Source organism: Prionailurus viverrinus, chromosome A2, assembly GCF_022837055.1.
Source record: "Prionailurus viverrinus isolate Anna chromosome A2, UM_Priviv_1.0, whole genome shotgun sequence".
NCBI classification, from domain to species: Eukaryota; Metazoa; Chordata; class Mammalia; order Carnivora; family Felidae; genus Prionailurus; species Prionailurus viverrinus.
Window position 1 is genome coordinate 11,871,408 of NC_062562.1, and position 18,488 is coordinate 11,889,895.

An 18,488-nucleotide genomic window follows, 5' to 3' on the forward strand; every position below is an offset into this window, starting at 1 on the left:
CCTAGTCATGGTTTTTTTTTTTTTAATGTTTATTTATTTTTGAGACAGAGAGACAGAGAGACAGAGCATGAACAGGGGTGGGTCAGAGAGAGGGAGACACAGAATCCGAAACAGGCTCCAGGCTCTGAGCTGTCAGCACAGAGCCCGACACAGGGCTCGAACTCACAAACCTCGAGATCATGACCTGAGCCGATGTCAGCCGCTCAACCGACTGAGCCACCCAGGCGCCCCTAGTCATGTTTTTTTTTTTTTAATGTTTATTTATTTTTGAGAAACAGAGCACAAGTGGGGGAGGGGCAGAGAGAGAGACTCAGAGTCCGAAGCAGGCTCCAGGCTCCAAGCTTTCAGCACAGAGCCCGATGCAGGGCTCGAACCCAGGAACCGCGAGATTGTGACCTGAGCCGAAGTCGGTAGCTTAACCGACTGAGCCACCTAGGCGCCCCAAGGGCTAGTCTTTTATATCCCCACATCAGGCAGTCACTGGCTACAGGCCGTTCTGGGTGGTGGGGGAACCCCCTAAGCATTTTGAGATGAGGGGCTCCCTTCACCTGAGGGCAGTGAGCAGCCTAGGGTCTGGGTGCCCTGGCCCGTAAAGGGAGTCTGGACACGTCACCAACTGTGTCTGCTGTGATCTCCATGGGGGCAGATGGAGGTACAGAAATCCCTCTTTAACGATAATATGAGAAAAGAGATTCACTCTCAGCCTCCTGCATTCATGGATTTGGCAGATGTTTGGTTAGTGCTGGCCACAGGGCCGGGCTCTGCGGTTGGCGGTGAGCAGGACAGACGAGGTGACCGTGCTTGAGGCCCTTGCTCACTAGTTGAGGGGCGGAGCCCGACGCGAAGCTAGGGGGCACGGTGGGAAATGAGATACAAGCCCGCAAACTGGGGCCCGCGGGCCAGATCGGACACACACTGCCTGTGTGCGGCATGTTGGGGGGCTTCATCCTCAGGGTTAAGAGGTTAAGGGTTAAGAGCATACAGCCTGCAAGGCAAAAAAAATTCACTCTCCAGCCCTTTACAGACGCTTGTAAAAGAAACATCTGGGATGAGAGCTCATGCGTGTCCGCGTGTCCGTTTGTCCCGATGGGGAGCAGGAAGTCATCAGAAAGTGTTAACCAGGGTGGGAGGGAATACGGATAATGAAAGCGGTTTTCAAAATCCTTAACAATTTGCAGAGCGAGCCCGTTCCTCTGAGCCGTTCCTGATGCGACCTTCTCTCCGTGGCAGGTGAGGAGCAGGACGTCCTGGATGCCTCCAGTGAGGTCAGATGTCTGGAGGTGGCCCAGCAGGCCAATCTCCTTTTCACTGGCCTCGTTTCGGGGGTCGTCCTGGTGTTCCCCCTGAATTCCAGACAGGACGTGATGTGCATCCCCCCTCCCGAGGCCCGGAAAGCCATCAACTGCATGGCCCTTAGTCAAGGAGAGGAGCGCCTGGCCATCGCCTATGACAGCATCATCCTGGTGCTGGACATCAGCCCTGGGGATCCCTGCCCGGTTGTCGATGGGCCAACATATACCTTCTACACCCAGCTGCCCGAGACCATCTCCAGCGTGGCTGTCCTGGCTGACTACCGTGTGATCTACGGCATGACCAACGGTGAGCTCTTCCTTTACGAGTGTGCGAATTCCAAAGTGTTCCCTCTGGAGGCCCACGGGAGCCGGGTCACCTGTGTGCAGGTCAGCCACAAGGAGCAGCTGGCGGTCAGCGGATCCGAGGAAGCCCTGCTGTGCCTCTGGGACCTGCAGGCCTGCAAGTGGAGATTCGAGACGAGCTACACGGTGCGTGGCCCACACACCTCGTGCAGGCTAGGTCCCGGCGTTAGAAAGCTGATGACAGGTGTCCTGTATTAAGTGCATACCGTGTGCCATCACCCAGGGTCGGGAGCAGGGTGGGGCCCGTGAGAGACACTCACCTCGGGAGCAGAGCTTAAGGGGCTGCCCCGAAACTCAGCAATCAAGAGAGACGCTATTTTAAGGCAGTGTTTACAAAAATCGAAACACATGCAAAAGATACACAAGAGAACGAAATCTGTTAAAACATTTTTTTTTTTTTTTGAGGGAGAGAGAGATAGCGTGAATAGGGGAGGGGCAGAGAAAGAGGTAGACAGAGGATCCGAAGCGGGCTCTGTGCTGACAGCAGAGAGCCCGATGCAGGGCTTGAACTCGCAAACTGCAAGATCATGACCTGAGCCGAAGTCGGACGCTCAGCCGACTGAGCCACCCAGATGCCCCAAGATATCGTTTTAAATAAAGATCAGATCCTGCACGGCACACCCCGGCCTCACCCTCCTTACCCTAATCCTGATAGCCATTCTTGTGCCCAAGAGTTTTGATTTCTAGGTGTGGCCAGAGGCCACGCCGTCCCGCCTCTCGGAGCCACGTTCTCAAGAGGGGAGACAGTGTGAGTTCTGTGAGAGCTCACAGAGGTGAGGGCTTTTGTGTTTTGCTTATGGAGGTGGCCCCCATCCCTAGGAGAGCTCCTGACATGTCCTCAAGGCTCGACAAATGTTTGTGGGAAAGGGCTAGTGTGTAAGAAGAGCTTTGAGGAAAAATAGGACAAGGTAAAGGGGGTAGAGGCTGCTATTTAAGAAAGTCAAATGAGCCTGGTGGAACAGCATCCTTGGCAGAAGGAACAGCAGCTGTGAAGGTCTGAAGAGGGAAACTGGCAACTGACTCCCTAACGTATGAAGTGTCTTAGAGTCCGTACTGCCCACCTCGTAAGGAGCTATTCTAGTTTTTTGTATCAATAGAATTAAGAGCTGCAATAAATATATTCATATATTCATATTATATACTATATGAGAATGCATATTAGAATATCCTTCTATAATGTAATCCCTACAACGATCTCATAAGGTTGGTGTTACTATTCCAGTCTTTCAAATGGGGAACGAAGGCCAGACCTTTGGTTGTAAGATATAAAAATTATTCATAAACATAGGAAGATGATCTTGTAACTAAGAGAGACAGTACGTATAGTTTCATCTTAAAAGACTTTTGTCCTGGCTCACTTAGTTCAACTCAGGTCATGATCTCGTGGGTTTGAGCCCTGCTTTGGGTTCTGTGCTGACAGCTCAGAGCCTGGAGCCTGCTTCAGATTCTGTCCCTCTCTCTCTGACCCTCCCCTCCACGCGCTTTGTCTCTTTTTCAAAAAAATAAATAACCATTTTAAAAAAAAAAAAGCTCCCATCCCATCTGACATTTATTTTTAGGAAGCCACTATAAGGCTGGGCTGTAAGTAACCTTTCATCTTGTTGAGTGGGAAATATCACCCCAGCAGTTAAATACACCTACTAGCTCTTTCTTTTTTTCTTTTTCTAATTTTTTTTTTTTAATTTGAGAGAGAGAGGGAGAGGAGAGAGGCAGAGACAGAGAGAGACTCTTAAGCAGGCTCCATGTGGAGCCATCACAGGGCTCGGTCCCACGACCCTGGGATTGTGACCTGAGCCCAAATCAAGAGTCAGACACTCAACTGACTGAGCCCACCCACGCACCCTGTCATGTATTTATTTATTTATTTATTTATTCATTCATTTATTTATTTATTCCCTGTTTTTGTTTGTAAATAAACTTCATCTTGGAATGTTTTAGGTCTACAGAGTTGTAAAGATCGTACAAAGGTCCTCCTGTACGCACTCCTCACCCGGCTTCCCCGATGTCAACCTCTTATGTGACTAGAGTCACATAAGTCACACATTAGTCACCACTAATGAGTTACCATGGGGACGGTGCCGTTAACTAAGCTACCAACTTGACTGGGATCACACATTTTTCAGCGGATTTCCCTTTTCCGTTCTAGGCTCTAGGATGCCAGGCTGCATTTAGCATATAGCATTTAATTAAAGACCATTGTAGCTGGGGCGCCTGGGTGGCTCAGTCAGCTGAGCATCCAACTCCAGCTCAGGTCATGATCTTATGGTTCATGGGTTCAAGCCCCGCATCAGTCTCTCTGCTGTCGGCACAGAGCCTGCTTCATATCCTCTGTGCCCATCTCTCTCTGCCCCTCCCCCACTTGCGCGCGCGCACGCGCGCGCGCTCTCTCTCTCTCTCTCTTTCAAAAATACACATAAAAAAATACCACTATAGTTAATGCTTGTATAGTTGGGGTCACTTAAGTTAAAACTAACAAGGACGCCCTGGGTGGCTCAGTCGGTTAAGTGTCCAACTTGGGCTCAGGTCATGATCTCGTGGTTCACAGGTTCGAGCCCCACGTCGGGCTCTATGCTGGCAGCTCAGAGCCTGGAGCCTGCTTCATGGATTCCGTCTCCCTCTCTCTCTGCCCCTCCCCCACTCGTATTCTGTCTGTCTCTCAAAAATAAATAAAACATTTAAAAAAAAAAGAAATTAAAACGGATAATTCCTGCTCTCCAATGCAAAATGCCTGTAAAGCTCTCAATCCCGTCCCTATGAAGATGTGTTTTGGTCCTGGGAATATCGGTCCTACGATCTCTCCAGGGTTTCATTGGATCCGTCCCGCATGAGGGGCTTCCAAGCCTGGCTTCCTACGCAGATGCCTTGGGGTAGGTCTCCTAGGTGACTCTCAGTTTGAAATCCAGATCACCTTGTCTTTTTTTTTTTTTTAATGTTTTATTTTTGACAGAGACAGAGCGTGAGCCGGGGAGGGACACAGACAGAGGGAGACACAGAATCTGAGGCAAGCTCTAGCCTCTCAGCATAGAGCCCAATGCGGGGCTTAAACTCACAAACTGTGATCGTGACCTGAGCTGAAGTCAGATGCTTGACTGACTGAGCCACCCAGGCGCTCCAAGATCACCTTGTCTTTTTCAACAGAATTCTTACTGTAGAGGAGTCCAGTGTGTCTGCTTCTCCAAAGATGACAAGTACGTGTATGCGGGCTTGAAGGACCGCTCCATCATCGTCTGGAGTGTGCTGGATGGTGAGTCATTTTGCTTTGAGGGCAAGACCGAGCTTAGATCTGGCGAGGAGTGCCTTGTTCTGGGCTCTGGGCACTACAGGGCTCTGCTCTGGTCTCCCCTAGCTGGGTCCCTCTGCTTACAGAGGTGTCTGTGGGTCACGGGGACAGGCCCCCCCAGAGCTACACCTCCTCTTTTTAGACCCGTGCTCTGGATACCTGGAACATTCTCCCCACCTGGGAGGTGCCCTCTTTAGGGCCTGGGCAGCCCTCTTCTCCGGGTCCATCCTTCTGAGGGTGGACTGTGCCCCTAGTGTGAGCACCCCGGGACTTGGGGGTGGCCATGGGTGATGAGCCTGGAGTCTGGGTGCATGAGCTGGGTAGGTGGTTCACGTGCATATGTGTGAGGCCCCGAGGACTGTAGGATAAAGCTGAGTGAGGGAAGAGGAGGGGCCAAGCCACAAAGAGCGGGGGACTCTCGCACGCCATGACTTTCCAGTATGGAACTCAGGACCCTGAGAATTCTCAACACAACATGACCTTCCACGTGGTTCCAAAGACACATCCATCAATGTAGGAGGACAGAGCATAGTTCACTGAATAGTTTATTGTCTAGATTTCCAACATTTACGCATTGGACCTTATAGGATGTGGGCCCTGATTCATTCTCTTGCCCCAGGCCCCCTAAACGATAGGGGCCAGCTTGCTTAAGACCAGCCACCTTGCAAACCTCCCAGCTCTTGGTGTGGTCAGTATTACCCTAAAGGCATATTAATGAGAGTTAACACTTCTTGTGTACGGGGTCCTGTTCCCGGGCCATTGAATTCCCTTGGCAGCCACCTCATTCTACAGAGCAAAAATTGAGGCTCTGAGAGGTGAGGTGACTGCCCAAGGTCACACAGTGACGCTCGTCTGCCTTTGTCGCCCTCCTACGTGATCTCCTATAGAGAAAGGAACACTTCTGACCCTGGGCAGGGCGCCCGTGCCATTAGCTCCCCCCCCCCAACTTAACAAGTGATGAAGCTGAAGTTCAGGGGGGTTAAGAGATTTGCCCAAGGTCACAAAGCGCGTGGGTGGGTGAATGGATATCAGGTCGACTGGAATACATTGTAACCAAATACACTCCAATCCGATGTAGCGTAGCTTAATGCTTGTGGCAAAGATCTGCAGGTTAAAAAAGTTACGGATGGCTCGGGCGCTGCGGTCTGTGGATTGCGGTCTTCAAAGCCCAGCCCGGGCAGGTGCACAACCTCTCTTTCTCCTCCTCCTCCAATAATAACCTTTACCGAGCTCGCTCTGGGCTGAGACCGATACACCTGACACACTTAACATCTTGGAACCTTAGAATTCTCCTCAGCAGGCAGGTTCGGCTCTCATTCCCACATCGCCCACGAGGTGGGGGGGACTCCTGAGAGTTTAGACGTGGTCGTGCCTAAGCTAGTAAGAGGCATAGCAAGGATGTGACCCGCGCAGTCAACTCTCACGTGTGTGAGATTGGATCTCTGTGGCCCCCACGGTCTCATGTGTGCCCTGCTGTCCCCCCCACCCCCACCCGAAAAGGCACCCTGCTGGCTGTCCAGTTTGTCCACGCCGTAGTGAACAGAATCATCCCAACTTCCAATGGCTTCATCGCCCCCACGAGACACGGCTATCTCATCCGGGAGTGTTTCCAGGACCCTTCGTCAAGAGCCTCGCAGCAGGACCCTCTCAAGAACTTCAAGAAGGCAGTGTGGAAGGTCAAATCCAGGCAGAGAGACGAAGCGGCGGCTGTCGCAGGAGTCCCCCAGGACTCGAGATCAGCAAGTGCCCAGGGAAATGCATGCAAGTCGAACAAACGCTCACAAGTCTGCCTGCTCGTGTAGAACCCCCTCCCCCATGGGGGCATGAGACGCCAGTGACTTAGCCCCCCTTCAGTCCGGTTGAAGCAAAGAGAATGTACGTGTTGATGTCTATCCGGACCCAAAGCCCCAGATTATATGACTCAGACCCTGTTTCTCACCATCTTTCCACTCTGCTCTCCTGCTTGTTGGCTGGGTTCCCCCAGGAACCCGCCACCCCCAGGTTAGCAACATGACGGCCAAGTTCAGTAGAAAAGAGACCTTCCATTTGCCAGTAGTCTGAACCGAAGTGCTGGCCCCGATTCGATTGGCCCCAGTGGGCTCATGCACCTATCTCTGGGTGAATGCAGTGCTGTGATTGGCCAGCCTGACCCAGTGTCCACCAGGGCTGGGGATGGAGTCAATACGGCCCAAGCATGTTGCCTGAGAATGGGAGGGACTGTGCCCGGGAGGGAAACTGGGGGGTGGTACAGGGCAAAGGGAGGATGGCTGGATGTAAGATTCACCAAACCACAGAGGTGGACCACAGAGCTTTATCGTTAATTTATAAAGCATCAGGTGCTATTGTCTGATCCTTATCACAGCCCACACTTCAGGGAGGGTAGGAGTTTCTGCATCCATTTCACAGACAGGGAAACCGAGCCTTGGCAGGTAGCTGTGATTTGCTCAAACTCTCAAGCCTGGGGTGCAGGGGCTCTGAGAGAAGAGAGCCAGGAGCTTTCCCGTCCCAGCCCTGTTGAGCCACCTCGCTCCAATTTTAGTCTCAGAAGCGTGACCATCTGTACCACAGGTGACACACTCAAATGCCCACGGGGGCCAGTGGATAATCTAGATGATGGCCAGGCACCCGGGTGAGCAGCAGAGAGTGATGGAGACCGTGGGGACGTGTGGAGGACATGTGCTCTGCCTGGGGCGGGCATGGGCACCCTGACTCTACCCCAGAATGGCCGCGGGGAAAGCCGCTCATTGGTGCCAGCTTCCTGTTGTTGTAAACAAAGCCAGAAACCCAGACTTTCATGTCACATTTTCCCCATTCTTAAAAGTTAGCGACTGATGGGAATGCAAGCTGGTGCGGCCACTCTGGAAAACAGTATGGAGGTTCCTCAAAAAACTAAAATTAGAACTACTCTACGACCCAGCAATTGCACCACTAGGCATTTATCCACGGGATACAGGTGTGCTGTTTCGAAGGGACACATGCACCCCCATGTTTAGAGCAGTGCTATCAACAATAGCCAAAGTATGGGAAGAGCCCAAATGTCCATCGATGGATGAATGGATAAAGAAGATGTGGTATATCTATACAATGGAGTATTACTCGGCAATCAAAAAGAATGAAATCTTGCCATTTGCAACTACGTGGTTGGAACTGGAGGGTATTATGCTGAGTGAAATTAGTCAGTCAAAGACAAAAATCATATGACTTCACTCATATGAGGACTTTAAGATATTAAACAGATGAACATAAGGGAAGCAAAAATAACAAACCTGTCATAGCCTCTCCCCTCTGTCGGATTCCAGACAGTTTCAGAACAAGCAACCTTAGAAACAGAGGCTTTTAAGCTAGATGTGACCCTACTGACTGTCTTATTCAGTAGTTTCCCAAACTAGGGTTCCCAAAAGGGCTTTGGCATTTGCGCGGATACGAGTATCAAATCCCATTTTTAAAACATATTTTAAACCGTAATTTAAAGATGCCTGTTCAGCTGGGTTAGGAAGCAGCTTTTAAGGTAGCGGAGATAACTAACTTAGGATTCCCCTGCCGTCTTCCTTTAACCAAGATTTTGAGGGGAGGCCTTGAAAAGACAGCGACTCGTTGCCACTCCTCTGTGGATCAGGGGTTTCACCCAACGCAGAAATAAAGTGGATGTCGTGACAGAGTGGAGATTTCAGCTACAACGTACGGTTTTAAATGTGTGCGCCCATCTCGACGGCCTCAGTGAGAATCCATTGTTTTTATGTAAATACTGATTTGAACATAGAAGAGAAATTTTACCAATAAAATGCTACTCTGCATTGTTGTACTATTGGGAGTTTTTGCGGTGAACTTTCATTTGAGAGAGTCTGGTTGCTATGAATGTTTGGCAAGCCCTGTGCTTTAAGGAGGTGTGATTTGTGAGAAATGCCCCTGCCAGGGCAGAGCCAGGCTGAAAGCCCCACTTTGCTGTCTTACGCTAAGCAGTACCATGTAACATTGCATCCAAACTGGGATACTTTTGAGAGAGAAGGGTCGCGCCTTGAACAATTACTCCTTGAGGTGCCTGGGTGGCTCAGTCGGTTAAGCGTCTGACTCTTGGTTTCGGCTCAGGTCATGATCTCACGGCTCATGGATTCGAGCCCGAGTCAGGCTCTGTGCTGACAGCGTGGAGTCTGCTTGGGATTCTCTCTCTCTCTCCCTGTCTCTCTGCCCCTCCCTGCCTTTCTCTCTCTGTCAAAATAAATAAATAAACTTAAACATATTTTTTTTTAATACACAATTACTCCTGGACAGTTGAAAAAAAAAATTGGACTGTCCCAAGATGATTGGAACGTACTTGCAGCAGGAATTAATTTATATTAAATTCCAAGGACTTTTTAAAATTGAGATGTAGGGGCGCCTGGGTGGCTCAGTCGGTTAAGCGGCCGACTTCGGCTCAGGTCACGATCTCACGGTCCGTGAGTTCGAGCCCTGTGTCAGGCTCTGTGCTGACTGCTCAGAGCCTGGAGCCTGTTTCAGATTCTGTGTCTCCCTCTCTCTCTGACCCTCCCCCGTTCATGCTCTGTCTCTCTCTGTCTCAAAAATAAATAAACGTTAAAAAAATTTTTTTAATTGAGATGTAATTAACATAATGCTCTATCAGTTTCTGGTGTATGACATAATGATTCGGTATTTGCGTGTTGCAAAATAAATTTAGTTAACGTCCAGCCCTACACATAGTTACACTTTTTTTTTCTTGTGATGAGAACCTTTTAAAAAAGATTTTATTTTATTATTTTTAAAAGATTTAGGGGTGCCTGGGTGGCTCAGTTGGTTGAGCGTCCGACTTTGGCTCAGGTCAGGATCTCATGGTTCATGAGTTTGAGCCCCATGTCGAGCTCTGTGCTAACAGCTCAGAGCCTGGCGCCTGCTTCAGATTCTGTCTCCCTCGCTTCTCTGCCCCTCCCCCACTCACGTTCTGTCTCTCTTTTTCAAAAATAAACATTAAAATTTTTTTTAAAGATTTATTTATTTAAGTTCTCTCTATACCCAACGTGGGACTCGAACTCACAACCCTGATATCAAGAGTCGCAATGTCTACCAACTGAGCCAGCCAGGTGCCCCATGTGCTGAGGACTTTTGAGATCTATTCTCTTAGCAACTTTCAAACATACCGTACAATATTAATTATAGTCACCACGCTGGACATTACATCTCCAGAATTTATTTATCTTACACCTGGAAGTTTATAAGCTTTGACCACCTTTGCCCATTTTCCCCACCATCCCTGTCCCCTGCCTCTGGTAACCGCAAATCTGTTTTCTGTATCTATACGTTCAGGGTCTTTTAAAATTTATTTTTGAGACAGAGAGAGAGCATGAGCTGGGTAGGGACAGAGTAGGGGTTGGGGAGAGAGAATCCCAAGCAGGCTCCACACGTGGAGCCTGACCCAGGGCTCAATCTCACAACCACAAGAACGTGACCCGAGCGGCTACCAAGAGCCAACTGCTTAACCCACAGAGCCACCCAGGCACCCCCATTTTTAACTTTTACTTTATTTTAAAAGTCTACGGACTTTTTATTCATTCGCTTAGCGTGAAAATGTTCCAGCCTATAGCCAAGTTGTAATACGAGGACAATGAACACACATTGGTTCACCATCACGATTGAACAACTCTCCTAGCGCTGTCAGTCTTCTGCTAAACCACTTCAAAGCAAGGGCCAGGAATGGGGTGAGGACAGTGAGGCACAAGGTTTCAGGGCGCACCAAAAACCTCAGCCATCGAAGAATATTTTATTACTGTATTTTTAAAATCAACATGGATAAAAAATGCATGATGAACAAAATATCAACATTTTAAATTAAAGATGGGATTGGGGCACCTGGCTGGCTCAGTTGGTGGAGCATGGGACTCTTGATCTTGGGGTTGTGAGTTCGAGCCTCACATTGGGGTGTAGAGATTACTTTAAAAAATTTTTTTAAATCTTTAAAAAAAAAAAAAAAAAGATGGGATCTGACCCTGAACTTGAGTGAACTTGTCTCACCCTCATTTCGGCTCTGGTGATGTCAAGATACCTCACCCCCTAAATACATCAGGAGACATCTTTCTTTTTTTTTTTTTTTTAATTTTTTTTTCAATGTTTATTTATTTTTGGGACAGAGAGAGACAGAGCATGAACGGGGGAGGGGCAGAGAGAGAGGGAGACACAGAATCGGAACCAGGCTCCAGGCTCTGAGCCATCAGCCCAGAGCCTGACGTGGGGCTCGAACTCCCGGACCGCGAGATCGTGACCTGGCTGAAGTCGGACGCTTAACCGACTGCGCCACCCAGGCGCCCCAGGAGACATCTTTCAGGAATAAAGTCATTCTTGTACATAACCACACACTTATGAAAACTGACAATTGTGTTTTGTTTGCTTTTTTTTTTTTTTTTTTTGAGAGAGACAGAGACAGTGCAAGCAGATTAGGGGCAGGGGCAGAGAGAGAGAGAGAGAGAGAGAGAGAGAGAATCCCAAGCAGAGCCCAATGCAGGGCTCAAACTCACAAAACTGTGAGATTATGACCTGAGCCGAAAGCAAGAGTCAGATGCTTAACCCAATGAGCCACCCAGGTGCCCCAAAAATTGTTACTTAAATATCTTTCCGTAAGCATCCTAATTTTCCTAATTAACCTTAAAACATCTTATATGGCGGTTTCTTTCAAACCAGGACCCAATCTGGGGCGCCTGGGTGGCGCAGTCGGTTAAGCGTCCGACTTCAGCCGGGTCACGATCTCGCGGTCCGTGAGTTCGAGCCCCGCGTCGGGCTCTGGGCTGATGGCTCAGAGCCTGGAGCCTGTTTCCGATTCTGTGTCTCCCTCTCTCTCTGCCCCTCCCCCGTTCACGCTCTGTCTCTCTCTGTCCCAAAAATAAATAAAAGTTGAAAAAAAAAAAAAAAAAAAAAAAAAAAAAACAACTAGGACCCAATCAAGATTTGTTCACATGTTGCATGTGGTTGCTTTGTCTCTCCAATATCTTACATTCTAGAGCAGGAGTCAGTAAATCAGCCTGCAGGCCTGCCACGTATTTTTGTAAATAAAGTTTTATTGGAACATGGCCATACCCATTCATTTACATATCGCCAGTGGCAGCTTTCATTAGTGACGCAGAATGTATGGTTCCAAAAGCCAAAAATGTTTGCCATCTGGCCCTTTACAGAAGTGTGCTGATCCTGGTCTTAAGGGCTTGATTCGATTCAGGGTAACCTTTTTTTTTTTTTTTTAAACAGACTTTTTAAAGCAGTTTTAGGGGGCACCTGGCTGGCTCAGTCGGAAGAAGAAGCAACTCTCGATCTCAGGGTTGTGAGTTCAAGCCCCATGTCAGGTATAGAGATTACATAATTTTTTTTTACTTCTTTTTCATTTTTATTTATTTTTGAGAGAGAGCGTGTGTGCATATGCATGCCAGTAGGGGAGGAGCAGAGAGACAGGGAGAGAGAGAGAATTCCAAGCAGGCTCCACACTGTAAGCACAGAGCCAAACACAGGGCTTGATCCTATGAACTATGAGATCATGACCTGAGCTGAAATCAAGAGTCATACACTCAACCGACTGAGCCACCTACGCGCCCCTACTTAAATTTTAAAAAGTTTAAAAAAAAAAGCAGTTTTAGGTTCACAGGAAAATTGAGTGGAAGGTACAGAGATTTCCCATGAACCCCCTGCCCCAACACATGCACAGCTTCCCCTACTATCAAGTAACTTAGTTACACTTGATAAACCTACGTTGACATACATGTTAAATAAGAAACAATGGGACGCCTGGGTGGCGCAGTCGGTTAAGCGTCCGACTTCAGCCAGGTCACGATCTCGCGGTCCGTGAGTTCACGATCTCGCGAGATCTCGAGTGATCTCGCGTGAGTTCGAGCCCCGCCTCGGGCTCTGGGCTGATGGCTCGGAGCCTGGAGCCTGTTTCCGATTCTGTGTCTCCCTCTCTCTCTGCCCCTCCCCCGTTCACGCTCTGTCTCTCTCTGTCCCAAAAATAAATAAACGTTAAAAAAAAAAAAAAATTAAAAAAAAGAAACAAGGGTGCCTGGGTGGCTCAGTTGATTAAGTGTCTGACTCTCTCCCTCTTTTTTTTTAATGTTTGTTTATTTTTGAGAGAGAGAGAGAGACAGAGCATGAGTGGGAGAGGAGCAGAGAGAGAGGGAGACATAGAATCCGATGCAGGCTCCAGACTCTGAGCTGTGAGCACAGAGCCCGATGGGGGGCTCGAACCCACAGAATGCGAGATCATGACCTGAAGCTGGAGTCAGGTGCTTAGCGGACTGAGCCGTCCAGGTGCCCCCATCATCTGACTCTTGATTTCAACTCAGGTCATGATCTCATGGTTCGTGGGTTCAAGCCCCACATCGTGCTCCATGCTGACAGTGAAGACCCTGCTTAGGATTCTCTCTCTGCCCCTCCCCTGTACTCTCTCTCTCAAAATAAATAAATAGTTGGGCACCTGGGTGGCTCAGTCAGTTAAGCGTCTGACTTCGGTTCAGGTCATGGTCTCGCGGTTTGTGAATTCGAGCCCCACCATGGGCTCTGTGCCGACAGCTCAGAGCCTGGAGCCTGCTTCGGATTCTCTGTCTCCTTCTCTCTCTGCCCCTCCCTCACTGTGCTCTGTCTCTCTCTCTCTGTCTCTCAAAAATAAATAAATGTAAAAAAATAAAAATAAAAAATAAATTAAAAAATAAACTTAAAAAAATAAAAAAGAGGGGCGCCTGGGTGGCGCAGTCGGTTAAGCGTCCGACTTCAGCCAGGTCACGATCTCGCGGTCCGTGAGTTCGAGCCCCGCGTCGGGCTCTGGGCTGATGGCTCGGAGCCTGGAGCCTGTTTCCGATTCTGTGTCTCCCTCTCTCTCTGCCCCTCCCCCGTTCATGCTCTGTCTCTCTCTGTCCCAAAAGTAAATAAACGTTGAAAAAAAATAAATAAATAAAAAATAAATAAATAAAAAAGAAACAAGAGACCTATAATAGAGTCACTTGTGCTAAACCTCACATCAGCAAACCAAGACTTAATCCCTAATTTAATAGCACTGTAAGCCCCTCCCAGGACTGTAATCTTAACCAGTAGGTCTGGAATTTCCTGGTCAGCACTAGTGAGGTAATCCACTTGATAGACTCCCTCCATCCCCCAAAGAAAGATAAGATTATCTGGTTTTTGGTTTTTTTTTTTTTTTTGCCCCCTTCTGTCTATAAAATCCTTCCATTTTTTTACAGCTCCTTGGAGCTCCTTTCTGTTTGCTAGACAGGATACCGCCCAATTCTTAAATTGTGGAATAAAGTCAATTTTATCTTTAAGTTTAATCAGCTGAATTTTGTTTTCGTAACACATCGGAATCACAAGGTAAGCATTTGTGGCAAGACCACGTTGTAAAAGTTATATGTGGCTGCCTAACAGAGTACCACAAACTTAGCAGCTGCGAATAACAGCCACGTATGACCTCATCGTTTCTGTGGGTTATGAGGCCAGGCTCATTGTGGTTGGGTTCTTTCTTTGCTCACTCACGAGTGTTAGCCAGGCTGGTATCTCATGGAGTGGCTCACAGCTCTCAGGTTGTTGGCAGAATTAAGCTCCTCGCTGTAGGACTGTGGGTCTCAGCTCCTAGAGGCTGCCTCTGTCCATAGGCATTCACGACATACCTGGTTCCTCTTTCAAGCCTGGCAGGATAGCATCCTTCCACTGTCTCAAGGCGCTGACCTCCAGATTGTCCTTTAAAGGTTGCCCCTGATTAGGGCAGGCCCACCCAGAATCTTCTCCCTTCTGATGAACTCAAAATCAACTCAAGGGACCTTAAACACACCTGCAAAATCCCTTCACCTTTGCCATGTGGCGTGACCTACTTGCAAAAGTGACATCCATTATACTCACAGGTCCTGCCCACACTCCAGGATGGGGGATTCGAGGGGGTGCACATACCAGAGGTGAGACTCTCCAGGCCCGTTTTAGAATTCTGTCATAACGTGTGATTCTGGACTTCGGAGATTTTGGTCGTGAAGTTTGCCATCTGGAAAGGCTTAGTTCAAAATAGTTACCTTTTGATCATGTCTTTTTAACCTTGCCAAAAGACTGTCCAAAGAAAGACCTACCTATGAATCTTACCATAATGCTATTAAGTTTGTGAAACGGTAAGAAATTAGTGTTGGTCTAGTGCAATTGTCAACGTTAAGAGCTTTCATTCAATCTTTGCAGATGAGAACAACAAAGAAAAGAAGTTAGCATTTTTTTTTTTTTAACATTTATTTCTTTTGAGAGAGAGAGACAGACTGGGGGAGGAGCAGAGAGAGAGGGAGACACAGAATCGGAAGCGGGCTCCAGGGTCTGAACTGTCAGCATAAAGCCCGATGCCGGGCTTGAACCCACGGACTGTGAGATCATGACCTGAGCCGAAGTTGGAGGCTTAACAGACTGCCACTCAGGCACCCCAGAACTTAGCATTTTTTACGCTTTATAAAAATAAGAACGAAAGATGTCTGTGGACGAAAGACGTCAGCTGGCTGTCTGCATACAAACGTGCAGGCCCGCACAAACACCCGAGGTGAAAACCTGGCTTGCCGTCTCCTGTTCTCCAAATGAGTGAGGGCTTCCTCAGGGAGATCTGTAAAAAGAATGGAAAACTAAAAGTGATCCTTGAAATGTGAATAGACCCACCCTCCTCGGAGGCGAGGAGGCATAGAGTGAGGACCCCGTGGGGTGTCAAAAGCCCACACGTGCAGTTGGTACTCTAGGACAGTGACTAATAGGTTGCCAGGAGGCGTTGGTGTGAAAATGACTGTCCAGACATCTGGCGGCCTCAAAGGGTTCAGGCCCTCTTAGCCGATGTTCATGCAGGAATGCGCTGAAACTGAGCTGACTCCCTTTCTGGGCTGGGAGCCACGAATCCTGGAGGCTTGCTTCCTCCTCCTCCCCTCCCCCCCACATCTACCAGGCACCACACACAGTCTCTCTGCCTCACCTTCTGAATATTGCTTCCTTCCACCCCCTCCTCTCCACCTCCACAGCTCCCCTCCCTGGTCTAAGCCACCAACCTCCTTTGCCTAAATGATGAAACAGCCTCCCTGCACCCTGCCTGGCTTCCCTCCCATCACTTCCCTGCAGAGCGGCCCCGGGCACTCGCTTCCAAATTCAAAGCTGTTCAAGCAGCAGCTTGCATAAAACCCATTTATACCGCGCTTTATACCGGCGCTGGATGCCAAGACCGAAATTTGTAACTCATCCCATGAGGACGAGTGCTCTGCCTCTGCTGGCCTTGCCCTGCTTATCCTGCCCCTCCCTGCCCCCACTGCCACCCCCTGACTCCTCTGCACTCCCACAACACCGGTGTCTCTGTCTCTAAGTTCAAGTGCACCACATTCCTTCCCATGGAGGGGCCCTTACACAGCTGTTCCTTCTGACTTTCATGGCGAATGCCCACACACCCGTTAGAACTCAGCTGGAGTGTCACCTCCTCCGGGAAGTCTTCCTCATCCCCGGCTAGACTGGGTTAAATCCCCCAGGGGGGCAGGTAGTATTTTCCAAAAATGGTCACGGCAATATTTCCCGTCCCCTATCCTATTCCAGAATCTGGCCACTGCCCAGGTTCTGGAGTCCGTTTGCCTTCCTTTTGAATTTGGGAGGGACTTTGTAACGGCTACAATGGAAATGATTCTGTGTGACTTCTGAGGCCGGGTCAGAAAAGGTGATATGGCTTCCACCCGGCTTGCTCACTCCTCTTGGGACAAGGGTTCTCAGAACCCAGCTGCCAGGATGCTCAGGGTGTGTGTAGGGGCTGCAGGTAGGTGCCTCTGGCAATAGCTGTCTCCACCTACAGCCAGTGGCAACTGACAGACATGTGGGTGAGTAAACCCTCCGAAGATTCCAGCCTCAGCTTTCCAACTGCCCGGCTGACACGGAGGGGCCAGCGAAGAGCCTTCCCTGCCAAGCTGCCCGAATTGCAGGTTGCAGAGCAAATAAACGTGGTCATTTCAATCCTCTAAATCTTGGGGTGGTTTGTTACACAGCCACGGTAACTAGAACATAGTAACTGTTACACTTGTACCTTCTCTTTTGAAGTACCTGAGACAGTTCAAACTACTTTTGTGTGTGTGTGTGATTATTCGATTCCCATCTTTCCTGAAAGATGGAACCTTCTGTGAAGGCAAAAGCCTCGCCTGTTTTGTTCACCATTCTAATCCTGACACGGAGCCTGGCAAATGATGGGCTCCCTGCCAAGGTACTCTTGGCTTTCCTGCACCTCCTCGCACATAAAAAAGAGATGCCATGTGGTCATTGATTGAATGTTCATTCATTTGATAAACGTTCATAGATGGGGCTCCATGTCAGGGATTTGTGTCAGAGGTGAAGCACAAAAAGGTGATGTACGGGGGACAGGGGGAAGACAGAGGAGGGGTCAGGTCGTGTTTTGAAGGGTGCATAGGTGTTTTCTGAAGAGACAGAACTGGGCTTCTTACCAGGGAAATGATGTGTGCTGATGCATGGGGCCAGGAAGCAGCCAGGTTGGGCTGACCTTGACAAGAGGTTCTGCACAGGGAGAGGGTGAGTAGAAAATTCTGCAAGAAAAGGTTTGTAAGGGCCAGGTTCTTATGGCCTTCAATACTGCACATAGGTGCTTAGATTCCATCTCACAAGAAATAGGATGATGTTGGAGGTTTGAAAGCAGCTGTGGAATGATCCCAGTTCTGAGAGCACCAGGGCTAGGAAAACTGGTTAAGAGGCTCCTGAACTGGGGGCACCTGGGTGGCTCAGTCCGTCAAGCGTCTGACTTCCTCTCAGGTCATGATCTCACGGGGTTCGTGAGCTCTAGCCCTGAGTCAGGCTCTGTGCTGACAGCTCAGAGCCTCCAGCCTGCTTTGGATTCTGTGTCTCTCCCTGTCTCTACCCTTCCCCCGCTCGCTCGCTCGCTCTCGCTCTCTCTCTCTCTCTCTCTTAAAAATAAATAAACATTAAAAAAAAAAAAAAAGAGAGAGACTCCTGGTCACTGGGTAAATGATGGAATCAGGACTAGAGAAGTGAAGAGAGAAGTGGAACTAAATCAATAGCCAATTAGCAAAAATGCACTTCCCAAGGCCCCCTGTGGTGCTGTGTGCCCATGCCCCATTGTCGCATCAACCCTATAAAGCAGGGGTCCACTAATAGTTTTCAGTAAATATATCAGGGCCTGCACATCTTAGGATCTGTCACAGCTGCTCACCCTGCTGTCGTAGTGCAAAAGTAGCCACAGAGGATAGGTACACGAGCGGGTGTGCTCGCGTTCCAGTAAAATTTTAATTTACGAACACTGAAATTTGAACTGAAGAAACTTCACGTGTCACGAAATAGTCTTCTCTTTTGATATGTTTCCAACTTTAAAAAATGTAAAAGCCATTCTGAGGTTTGCTTGCGGAGCCGGACAAAAACAAGCGGCCCGTCTCGGTTTGCTCTCTCCTGCTATATAAGGAATTGGTTAGCGTTTCAATTTTAGCAAGATCCCGGAGCAAGTCCCTCAAGGAGCCACGCCCCTCGCGACCTCATCAAGCCCCGCCCCTCCGGGAGGAGCCTGCGCATGCGCGGCCGGCCCTCGGGCGGGGGCGGGGCGG

At 49.0% G+C, this 18,488-nt stretch overlaps 1 protein-coding gene across 1 annotated transcript in view; it reads left to right on the forward strand.

Annotated features, from left to right (window-relative positions):
• NWD1 (NACHT and WD repeat domain containing 1) overlaps positions 1 to 6,963 on the forward strand; it is a 65,911-nt gene extending 58,948 nt beyond the window's left edge. Inside the window, exons 17-19 of the mRNA XM_047849684.1 lie at positions 1,231 to 1,781; positions 4,794 to 4,899; positions 6,436 to 6,963. Coding sequence (XP_047705640.1) covers positions 1,231 to 1,781; positions 4,794 to 4,899; positions 6,436 to 6,737 — 959 coding nt within the window. The 3' untranslated portion in view covers positions 6,738 to 6,963. The remainder of the gene's footprint in view (positions 1 to 1,230; positions 1,782 to 4,793; positions 4,900 to 6,435) is intronic.
• Positions 6,964 to 18,488: the final 11,525 nt, after the last annotated feature.